Source organism: Monodelphis domestica, chromosome 2, assembly GCF_027887165.1.
Source record: "Monodelphis domestica isolate mMonDom1 chromosome 2, mMonDom1.pri, whole genome shotgun sequence".
NCBI classification, from domain to species: domain Eukaryota; kingdom Metazoa; phylum Chordata; class Mammalia; order Didelphimorphia; family Didelphidae; genus Monodelphis; species Monodelphis domestica.
Window position 1 is genome coordinate 196,028,822 of NC_077228.1, and position 11,913 is coordinate 196,040,734.

Sequence of the window (11,913 nt, forward strand, 5' to 3'; positions counted from 1 at the left end):
GCAAGCCACTGTCTCTTCCCTCATGGCTCAAGGTTTCAAACCTGAACCCAAGCCAGTTGTAAGGCCTTGAGACTTTTCCTAAGCCAACAATAAAGCAATTTCATACTCAATCCTCAAGGTTTTCAACCTCAGTACAAGCCTTTAGTAAGGCACTGAGTCTAGTCAGTGAATGCTTATAGCTGGACTTTGGGGAAACTGAGTCAGAAGTAGGAAGCAGGCATCAAAACTCTCAGTTCATAGGGAGTACGGAGGTCTGAAATATGGTTAGAAGGACATTATGGGGATCCTTTGTTGCACTGAGTGCAAGATTCTGTTACATAGGCCATATGAGGCTCTGGATCACAGTCTCAGGGGAAGGGGAAGGACTAGCAGAATTAGGAAGCTGAATTGTAGTTGCAAGTTAGAATGGAATGATTATAGTGGGTTGCAAAGCAGAGCTCATGCCCAACAAGCACTGAACACATCTCTCTTTAGGAAACACAACCTTGTAAGAGCTGAAATTTGCAAAAACCCAGAACTAGGTCTGAGAGTAGCAGAAAAAAAACAAAAACCTGAAGTGAAGGAGAATGCCCACTCCACATGCAGAACTGAGCCAAACTTTAATATATAAATATAAGTCAAGAAAAAGGCTAAGAAAATGAACAGATATAAAAAAGAAATCTTTAGTCATTGAAAATTATTGTGGATATAAGGAAGAGAAAGGCACAAGCTCAGGAGGATATAATGAGATCTAAAGATTTTGACTTAGTACTCTATAAATTTGGGAAATTAGACCTTTCTCACAAACAGTTGTTCAAAAAAATTTCCCATTTTGTTGAATTGCTTCTAATCTTGGTTACATTCGTTGTGTTTGTACAAAAGCTTTTTAATGGGATATAATCAAAATTATTCATTTATATCTTCTAATAATCTTGGCCTCTTGTTTGGTCATAAATTCTTCCCTTCTCCAAAGCTCTGCCTGGTAATCTATTCCGTGTCCCCCTAATTTATTGATGGTATTACTGTGTATGTCTAAATCATATATCCATTTTGACCTTATCTTGGTATAGAGTGCAAGATATTGGTCTATACCAAGCTTCTGCCTTAGTCTTTTCCAATTTTCCCAGCAGAATTTGTTGAAGAGTGAGTTCTTATTCCAAAAGCTGGAATCCTTGGGTTTATCAAACATTAGGTTCATAAGGTCATTTTGACCCCTTATCATTGTATGTCTAATCTAGTCCACTAACCTACCATTCTCTTCCTTAACCAGCACAGATTGTTTAGATGATTGCTGATTTATAGTACAGTTTGAGATTTGGTACTGATAGGCCTCCTTCCTTCACATTTTTTTTTCCATTAGTTCCCTTGATATTCTTGACCCTTTGTTCTTCCACATCAATTTTGTTATTATTTTTTCCAGTTCTATAAAATAATTATTTGGTTGTTTAATGGGTATGGCACTGAAAAATAAATTAATTTAGGTAAAATTATCCTTTTTATTATATTAGCTTGGCATACCCAAGAGCAATTAATATTTTCCAATTGTTTAGACTGGATTTTATTTCTGTGAAAATTGTTTTGTGATTGTGTTCCTATAATTCCTGTCCTTGCCTTTGCAAATATCTTTCTTTTTATATTCCTTAGAGTGATTTTGAATGGAATTGATCTTTCTAACTTTTGCTGCTGGATTTTGTTGGTAATGTATAGAAATGCTGATGATTTTTTATTTTGCATCCCACAACTTACTAAAGTAATTCATTATTCCAACTACTTTTCTTTAGTGGATTGGCTAAGTATACCATCATATCATCTGCAAAGAGTGATAGTTTAGTATCCCCATTGCCTACTTTTTATTCCTTCCATTTCCCTTTCTTTCCTTGCTGTTAAAGCTGTCATTTCTAATACAGTATTAAATAATAGTGTAGATAATGGGCATCCTCGATTCACTCCTGTTCTTATTGGAAAGGCTTCTAACTTATCCCCACTGCAGATGATATTTGGTGAAGGTTTTAGGTAGATATTACTCATTATGTAAAGGAGTGAACCATTTTTTCTTATGCTTTCTAGTGTTTTTAATAGAAAGGGTGATGTATTTTCTCAAAGGTTTTTTCTGCATCTACTTATATAATCATGTGATTTCTGTTGGTTTGGAAAGTGACTGATCTTTGCGATATTTTACTGTAGTCTCCTTGCTAATATCTTATTTGAAATCATCACAACTATATTCATTAATGAAACTGGCCTATAATTTTCTTTCTCTACTTTTGTTCTTCTTGGCTTAAGTAACAATACCATATCTGTTTCCTAAAATAAAAATTTGGCAAGGTTTCTTCTCTGCCTATTTGCCCAAATAGGTTATATAGTATTGGGATAAATTGTTCTTTAAATGCTTGGCAAAATACACTTGTGAATCCATCTGGCTCTGGGGACACTTTCTTAGGGAGTTCATTGATGACTTGTTCAACTTCTTTTTCTGATATGGGCTAATTAAAAGATTTGAATTTCTCTTTTGCTAAACTAAGCAATTCATATTTTTGTAGATATTCATCCATTTCTCTGAAATTGTCAGATGTGTTGATAATACATGGGCAAAATAATTTCTAATGATTGCTTTAATTTTTTCTTCATTGATGATCAGCTCAACCTTTTCCTTTTTGATACTGATTATTTGATTTTCTTTTCTTTCCTTTTTAAAATCTAATTAATCGATACTGTCTATTTTATTTGATTTTCATGAAACTCCTACTCTTATTTATTAATTCAATGCTTCTCTTATTCTCACTTTATTAATGTCCTCTTTACATTTTAGGATTTCCAATCTAGTCTTCAAAAGACTATTCTGAATTTACTCTTTTTCTAATTGTTGTTTTTTTTAATAGCATGCCCAATTCATTGATCTGCATTTTCTCCATTTTATGGATATAAGACTTTTAGAGAGATAATATATCCCCAAAATATTGCTTTGGCTGTATCCCAGAAATTTTGGTATGTCATCTCCTTGTTGTGCTTCTCATTAATAAAACTATTGATTATTTCTCTAATTAGTTTTTTACTCACCCTTCTTTATACCAGTAGATTACTTAGTCTCCAATTTTTATTATTCATCTTTCCATGGAACTGTATTGACTATCATTTTATTGTAATTTATGATCTGAAATGAACACATTTATTATTTCTGCTTTTCTGCACTTGGTTGTGAAGTTTTTAATGCTCTATTTCTAGGTCAGCTTTTGTGTGGGAACCATGAACTGCTGAAAATAAAAGGTATATTCCTTTCTATTGCCATTCAGTTCTCTTCAGGCATCTGTAAGTTCTATCTTTACTAAGATTTCTTTCACTTCTTTACTTATTTCTTATTTATTTCTCATTTGATTTATCTAGATCGGAAAGAGGAAGTTGGGGTCACCCACTAGTGTGGTTTTTCTGCTTATTTCCTCCTGATGTTCATTTAATTTCTCCTTTAATAATTTAGGAGGTTTTACCATTTTATGGGTGAATTCATCCCATTCACATTCACATTGTGATTATTCTTCCCTATCTTACATTCCCCTTTTGATCCTGCTCTTTTTGTTTATGATCTGTCTCTCCTAAGCAATATTTTACTTTTTGCTGCCCTTGACACTTCACCCTCCCTCCTATTAGCATCTCCCTTCCCTTGTCTTATTCCCCTACCTCCTACTTCTCTATAGGGTAAGATAGGGTTCTACACCTCATTGAGCATGGTTGTTATTCCTTCTCTGAGCCAGTTATGATGAGAGTAAAGTTGAAGCATTGCCCATCACCTCGCTCATCCTCCCCTCCACTGCAATAGTGTTGAACAGCTCTTTAGGTGAGATAACTCACCCCATTCCATTTCTCCCTTCCCTTTTGTTCTAGTGCAATCCTCTTTTTCACTTCATGATTATTAAAAATATCATATCATCCTATTCACCTTACTTCACCACCCACTGTCTATGTATAATCCTTTTTTAAAAGTAATTACTAAATTCAGAATATTTTTCGATGTTTACATGATTCATGTTCTGCCCCTCCCAATCTCCCCTCCTGTAGCCCATGCACAATTCAACTGGGTTTTACAGGTATCATGATCAAGACCTATTTCCATATTATTAAAATATTTGCAATACAGTGATCATTTAGAGTCTATATCTCCAATCACATCCCCATTGAACCATGAGATCAGGAAATGTCTTTCATCTGTGTTTCTACTCCCACAATTCTTTCTCTGGATGAAGATAGTGTTCTTTCTCCTAAGTCCCTCAGAATTTTCCTGGAACATTGCATTGCTGCTAGTAGCGAAGCCCCTTACATGTCATTGGGCCACAGTGTAAACATCTCTTCATTCAATGTTCTCCTGGTTCTTCTCCTTTTGCTCTGCATCGATGCCTGGAGGTCTTTCCAGTTCACATGGAATTCCTTCAGTTCATTACTCCTTTCAGGACAATAGGATTCCGTCACCAGCAGATATGACAATTTGTTCAGCCATTCCCCAATCAAATGAAATCCCCTCATTTTCTAATTGTTTGCCATCACAATGTGTGAGGCTATGAATATTTTGTACATGCATTTTTCATTATTAACTCTCTAGGGTACAAACCCAGCAGTGGTATGCTTGGATCGAGGGGCAGGCAGTCTTTGAAAACCCTTTGAGCATGATTCCAAATTCCATAATTCCAAAATATTCCAAACTCCAAATCTATTTATTATTAATATATATTATTGGTAAATTAAAACAACTCTGAGATAGCACCTCACCTTTACCTTATTGGCTAATATGACCAATAAGGAAAATGTTAAAAGTTGTTGGGGTTGTGGGAAAATTAGGACACCAAAACACTGTTGGTGGAACTGTGAAGTGAAACAGTCTTTTTGTAGAACAATCTGGAATGCATTCAAAGGGCCACAAAGCCATATATACCCTTTGACCTAGTAATACCACTACTGGGTCTATATCCCAAAGAGATCAGAGAGAGAGGAACAGGACTTACTTGAACAAACATTTTTTATCAGCTCTATTTATATTGGTAAAGCATAGGAAACTGAGGTGGTGGATTAGGAAATGGATGAACAAGTTGTGGTATATGGTTGTAATGGAATACCATCGTGTTATAAGAAATGACAAACTGGATGAATTCAGAAAAATCTGGAAAGACGTATACGATCTGATGCAAATGACGTGGGCCGAACCAGGATAACAGTATATACAGCAAAAGAAATACTTTATGATGATCAGACATGAAGGATTAAACCATTATTCAAAAATCCAGGTCTGGGGGGCAACTGGGTAGCTCAGTGGTTTGAGAGCCAGGCCTAGAGATGGCCTAGAGCCAGGGTTCAAATCTGGCCTCAGACACTTCCCAGCTGTGTGACCCTGGGCAAGTCACTTGACCCCCACTGCCTAGCCCTTACCACTCTTTTGCCTTGGAGACAATACACAGTATTGACTCCAAGACAGAAGGTAAGGGTTTAAAAAAATAATCCAGGTCCAAAGGTAATCCCAAGGGATGCATGATTTTTAAAAAATGTTATACAAAGCCAAAGAAGGAACTGTTGGAATCTTTTTGAAAATCAAAGCATGACAGCTCTACCTTTATTTCCTCCATGAATTTTTTTTAATTGTAGTGTGTTATGTGTCTTCTCTCATAGCTTGAGGAATATGGAAATATGTCCTACATAAAAGCATTGGCATAACCACTACTAGACCATTTACTGTCTCGGTGAGGGGGCAAGGAGTGAGGGAGAGAATCTAAAGGAAAAAATGTCCACAAACCTGTAAAAATTGTTTCTATAGATGAATGAAAAAAAAGAGAAAGAAAGAAATATAATTTTAACTATGATAGAATATTTGATAGATTTTTGATATTTGATAAAATCTTGTCATTTCCTAGGAGTATATTCTAGGGGAAAATATTTCCTTTCTCTAAAGCTCAGTACCATCAATTTAAAAATTCAAGTATTGGGCTATATAAACTCTGAGCTTCCTTCTATCTCCAAAATCCAGTGGATATTCAAATCAATGGAGACTAGTTGAATTTAATTTAATTATACATAGAATTTCTCATTAGTATGATTAATATTCATGGCAAAGTAAGCTCAAGTAGCCCCATACAAAAATGTTTCAATTTCTTAGGCAAATTTCTTCTGCCACCATCAAATGGGATTAAAGAAGTGTCCCCTCCAAAAGTCTCTGGTCTTTCTCCATGAGAGATCCTATAAATGTCATGCATTTAAGATTCCTATCTATTAGAGCATATTTCAAGTAGAAAATACTGTGGTATATGTGTAAACCCCTTGATAAAATATTCTAGTGGAAGACAGTTATGAATACAGTCATAAGGCTCACTTTAATTAAGGACATCTAAACACAATAAATGGATTTTGGTCAATTATCTCTCTTGCTTCCCTTAATTGGACTCCAAAACAAATGGTAGAACAATTAGAATCAACTCTGTTTGTAACCAAAAAACCATTGTCCATTTCTTCTGACCTTCACATCTGTTTCCTTGATTGGAGGACAAAGCCACTTTTCAACCAGAAAGTTTTCTTATTCTATGTTTCAATGGCAGAATTCTTCCTCAAGTCTTTCCTGACCTAGAAACTGAAAGAAAAATCCAAGAGAAATGTATCCATAATCTTCTTGAACGAAGAAAGAGCATTGGAGTCCTAAGGAAAACTGTATTCCAGTGTTTGAATGACTGGAATGTTAAAGGTAGGAAGTCGTTTTGTTCTACCTGGTCTAGAACTAGGAACCCCGGGAAGATGTGAAAGTGAGGTATATTTAGACTTGAGAAAAGGAATGATTACCTAATTACTGGTGTCCAAACAATGATGGGATGCTTTCAGGGATATATAAATAAGGTGTAAAACACAAAAGGTGATTCAGATATAAAGACTACATTGGGAAGTCTTGAATGGAAAGTTATTTGTCTGTCTGAATTAAAACATTTAAACTGAAGAATGCCACTGACTAATTTTAGTATCACCTTTCCATGAGGAAAAACAATAAGGAAATAAATGGGACCTAGCAATAGCAACTACTTAGCCTTGGGGTATAAAAGAGGCTTACCAGGCCAGCAGACTTTCATACTCAAGTAACACACTCACCTGCAAACAAACCCAGAAGCTCAACCTACCAACACCATGGTCAGTTCCTGTTGTGGCTCCACCTGCTGTGGCCCAAGCTGTGGCTCTGGCTGCTGCCAGCCCAGCTGCTGTATTTCTAGCTGCTGCCGCCCCAGCTGCTGTGGGTCCAGCTGCTGCCAGCCCTGCTGCCGCCCTACCTGCTGCATAACTAGCTGCTGCCAGCCCTGCTGCCGCCCCTGCTGCTCTGGGTCCAGCTGCTGCCAGCCCTGCTGCCACCCCTGCTGCTGTATTTCTAGCTGTTGTCGCCCCAGCTGCTGTGGGTCCAACTGCTGCCAACCCTGCTGCCGCCCCACTTGCTGCACACCTAGCTGCTGCCAACCTTGCTGCCGCCCTACCTGCTGCATAACTAGCTGCTGTCGCCCCAGCTGCTGCCAGCCCTGCTGCCGCCCCACCTGCTGTATTTCTAGCTGCTGCCAACCTTGCTGCCGCCCTACCTGCTGCACATCTAGCTGCTGCCAGCCCTGCTGCTGCCAGACTACTTGTTGTAGAACCACCTGCTGCAGACCAGCCTGCTGTGGGTCATCCTGCTGTTGAGCTCTCCCATCTATGTGCAATTGTCTACCATCCCTAATCTATATCAGACAGCTACCAGCTCCCTTCTTCATCTGCCTCACTAGGAGAACAGGTGGTTCATTGTAATCAGTTACCAATCGATCCACATGAGAACCATTGGGAAACAAAAACCAGTACCTTCATATCATCTAATGACAGCTCTCTCTGGCCATCCATCTCCATATGAACACTAACTTTTATTGAATTAAAATCCATCAACTAAAATGCTTACTCATTCTGCCAACCCCCCAACGCCCATTATCTTCTTCCTTGACTTTTGGTCACTGGGGTGTGCTGATTGACTAGAAGAAGAATATTATTCCTGTAGTGGCTCCACCGGCTGTGATCCAAGTTGTGGCTCTGGCTGCTGCCACCCCAGCTGCTGTATTTCTAGCTGCTGCCAACCCAACCAATGTTTTAGCTAACACCAAGATGCCAAAGATGGATCTCCCCAATTCCCTGTCATAACAATTTGTCTTTTTGTTAGTGTTTCTCAAATTCCAAATAAAACTTCCAAGCCATTAAGAGAATCTGGAAATTTGGCTAATTCTTTCCTTTTCTGTGTTCTTTGTCAATGCTTGAGTAACTCAAAACAAATCCTAGAATTGAACAAGAATAATGACGGTCATATACTTGGTCATTCATTCTTTGGAAATTGTAAATTGTTTTGAACCAAGTCAGTGAAGTTCATTCTTTTTTCTTTTTTCCACCAAGTATTCACACATACATGTGTCATATATACATGCCCCTCAGGTTCCTTCTTCTACAGAGAGTGTACCGTGGGAGTGTGTGACTTGCACTCTCCCATGGATCACTTTGTTATATCTGCATCACAGCCCAGATAGACTTGGTGAATGGTCATTGTGGGATCAAGATCCTTGTCATTATAATTGAGGGGAAAAGACCTTTGCAGAAAGACAAAATGCTAGCTAGTGTGGGAAGAAGAGAAAAAATGTTATAATGGGTCACTTAGGAACAATGGGAAAAGATCTCTACTTGTAGTCAACAATGTATGGAGAATAACTGTGAACAAAATGGAATAAAATTCTTAGGAAAATTAAAATCTGGGCATAACTTAAAATTTCCTCCAATTCTTGCCCTCTCTAGAGAATCATTATTTCTTCAAAGTAGAGTTTAGATTTAGGGTAAAGAAGACAAATGATCTCTTTAGGTACAAGCCAGATGTGGTAAGTAAAAAGATGTGAAGTCAACATTTATTTGTACTCATATATGCTAATGTGGATAATTTTAATGCTGGAAAATTTCTCTTTCAATGCCATGTAGGTATTTGTTTGATAATAATTCCAATTTCATATGCCACCATTGAGGATAAAAGCCTTTAAAGGGCTGCAACCTTTTGGGGCACCAAGAAGTCAAGGAAAACATTGTTTATCATAAATTCTACCTCTATTGAATGCTACCCAAAACTTGAATTGATACAAATGCCTCTGGCCCCTACACTTCCTCGAAATTAGAGACATAACTGGCGAGGCCCAACTAGAGCGTCACATGGCGATCTGACATTCTCATGGCATTGGCAGCCCTAGGAAAAAATTGCACTTATCCAGAATGATTTTTTAAAGGTTGCCATGACTGCCACCCCAAATCAGTTTATTTTGTATTTGACAGACCCAATAAGCTATTTGATAGCATTATGCTTCTATATTTTTCTATAGGATATTTAAAGCCCTTAGGGGCACATGCATTGTCAATGGAGTAATCAAAACCTGTCCCATAACTACTTATCAAAAAATAATTTGATAAAATGGGAATCTACCAGAAGGTAGCTTCACTCTACCCACTTCCAGTGGCTGTCTGCCAGATGATTTCCTTCTCAGACTGACCTCACCCACCATACTTTAATGTCCCTGGAAATTGTCTCCTGCTCTCTTGGGGTCTACACTCACATGGGGAAGGGTCTAAAGGCTTCTGCATTTCTCCAGCATTGTCCATATGGTCTTGGCTCAAGGTTTGAAGGCACATTTGTGTTGCTTGCTCCAGGAGCATTGTCACCCAAAAATGTCAGGGTATTTTAGTATTTGCAATGTGATTCACCTACCTATGAATGTTTTAGCTTTATTTCTTTTCTCCTGGAAAATTTCCCTTCTAAGCTCATGAATTCTTCCCCTGAAGGAATGAGCAAGAAAAAAAATGAGAACAGTTAATTCTGATAGCCATGAAGGTAGCTGAAGCAGGCACTCTGGTGTAGTTAAGAATTTGGTCAGAAATCAAGGATCCTCAAAGGTCATTCTTTTCATCCTGGGCCATTATTAGTCATCTCAACTTTTCATCCAGCCACTGGACTTCAATAAGTCTGAAAGAGAGAATGATGTAAACCACTTCACTCCATTATGCCTCACTAAAATCCAACTCACATGCAAGTCAAGACTTCATGCTCATGATTTCATTGGTCCTCTTCAAAACCAAAAGATGAAGAACAACATCTATTCTGACAAAGTTCTCTCCCTGTTCAAATTCTAGTCAACCATGTGGCATCCTGGTAAAATATATAATCCTTCTCTGTTTTCTCTTTCTCGTTCCATGTATCAGAAAAGCAAGACTTTCTACAGAATGACGTCTTTAAGCAAGAGTAGGTAACTCTTGCCCTATATGCTTCTTGGGATCCCCAAATTAATTGCATAAAGCCCATTGAGTTGTAAAATATGCAGATCAAAGAAAAGTTGTTGTCTTGTGTAACTAAAGAAGTCTTTTCTCTTCCCAGCTCCCATAGTTAGGAATGGGCAATGCCTCCTCAAATCTGTCAATCCTGGAGATTATCATCCACTCCAGGTGACTCCCTAGAGAACAAGTGATTGTAGAAAAGAATAGAAATCATTGTCACGTATGATATCATGCTGAGGAAGAACTATGTGGGTGAATGTGCCATTTTTCTTTTCCTAGTTGTTCCTAATTCTATGAATGATTCTCATCAGAGATTCCAGAAAAACGAATAAATTTTTGAAGCTTAACTCTAGTTAAGGCAAGAGTATCATAGACTAGAGCTAGGATTTTTAGACAATAGCTTAAATTCCTTCATTCTTCCCTGCGAATGTCTGATCATGAGAAAAAAAGTCATACTGGGTTCTCAAAGGCTTTTCCATGATCATACATTTATAATGTAATTCAAATCACTTAGCATCTCAGAGAGGAAAGAGAGAAAGAAGGCAGCTATTTTGGACCTCATAATTTCAGAAAGCATATTCAAATTGTTATTATATGCAATTGAGAAAATAAAATAGTTTTAAAAACTTTGGTTGGATCAATTCACAACTTCACCAGCAATGCATTCATGTCCCAACTTTGCCACATTGCCTCCAGCATTCATTACTTTCCATTGCTGTCATGTTAGCCAATCTGCTAGGTGTGAGGTAATACCTCAGAGTTGTTTTGATTTGCATTTCTCTGATTATAAGAGATTTAGAACATGTTTTCATGTGCTTATTATTAGTTTTGATTTCCTTAACTGAAAATTGCCTATTCAAGTCCCTTGCCCATTTATCAATTGGAGAATGGCTTGATTTTTTGTACAATTGGTTTCGTTCTTTATAAATTTGGGTAATTAGACCTTTGTCAAAGGTTTTTGTTATGAAGATTGTTTCCCAATTTGTTGCTTCCCTTCTAATTTTGGATGCATTGGTTTTGTTTGTACAAACACTTTTTAATTTGATGTAATCAAAATTATTTATTTTACATTTTGTGATTTTTCTGTCTCTCAGCCAGTACCAAATTGTTTTGATGACCACTGCTTTATAGTATAGTTTGAGATCTGGGACTGCAAGTCCTCCTTCCTTTGCATTTTTTTTTTCATGATTTCCCTGGATATCCTTGATCTTTTGTTCCTCCAAATGAACTTTGTTATGGCTTTTTATTATTCAGTAAAAAAAAGTTTTTGGTAGTTCAATGGGTATGGCACTAAATAGGTAAATTAATTTGGGTAGGATTGTCATTTTTATTATGTTAGCTCGTCCTACCCATGAGCAATCAATGTTTTTCCAATTGTTTAGATCTAGTTTTAATTGTGTGGAGAGTATTTTGTAGTTGTGTTCATAGAGTTCCTCTGTTTGTCTCGGCAGATATATTACTAATTACTTCATATTGTCTGTTGTTATTTTAAGTCGAATTTCTCTTTCTCTTTCTTGCTGCTGAGATGTGTTGGAGATATATAGCAATGCTTATATGTGTTTATTTTGTATCCTGCAACTTCGCTAAAGTTTTTGATTCTTTCAACTAGCTTTTTGG

General features: G+C 37.2%; 1 protein-coding gene across 1 annotated transcript; it reads left to right on the forward strand.

Annotated features, from left to right (window-relative positions):
- Positions 1–7,096: 7,096 nt before the first annotated feature.
- LOC100013378 (keratin-associated protein 4-3-like) lies at positions 7,097–8,186 on the forward strand. Its single transcript, XM_007482226.2, has one exon. It carries the CDS (start codon positions 7,120–7,122, stop codon positions 7,654–7,656), a length of 537 nt encoding a protein of 178 aa, XP_007482288.2. The 5' UTR covers positions 7,097–7,119; the 3' UTR covers positions 7,657–8,186.
- Positions 8,187–11,913: the final 3,727 nt, after the last annotated feature.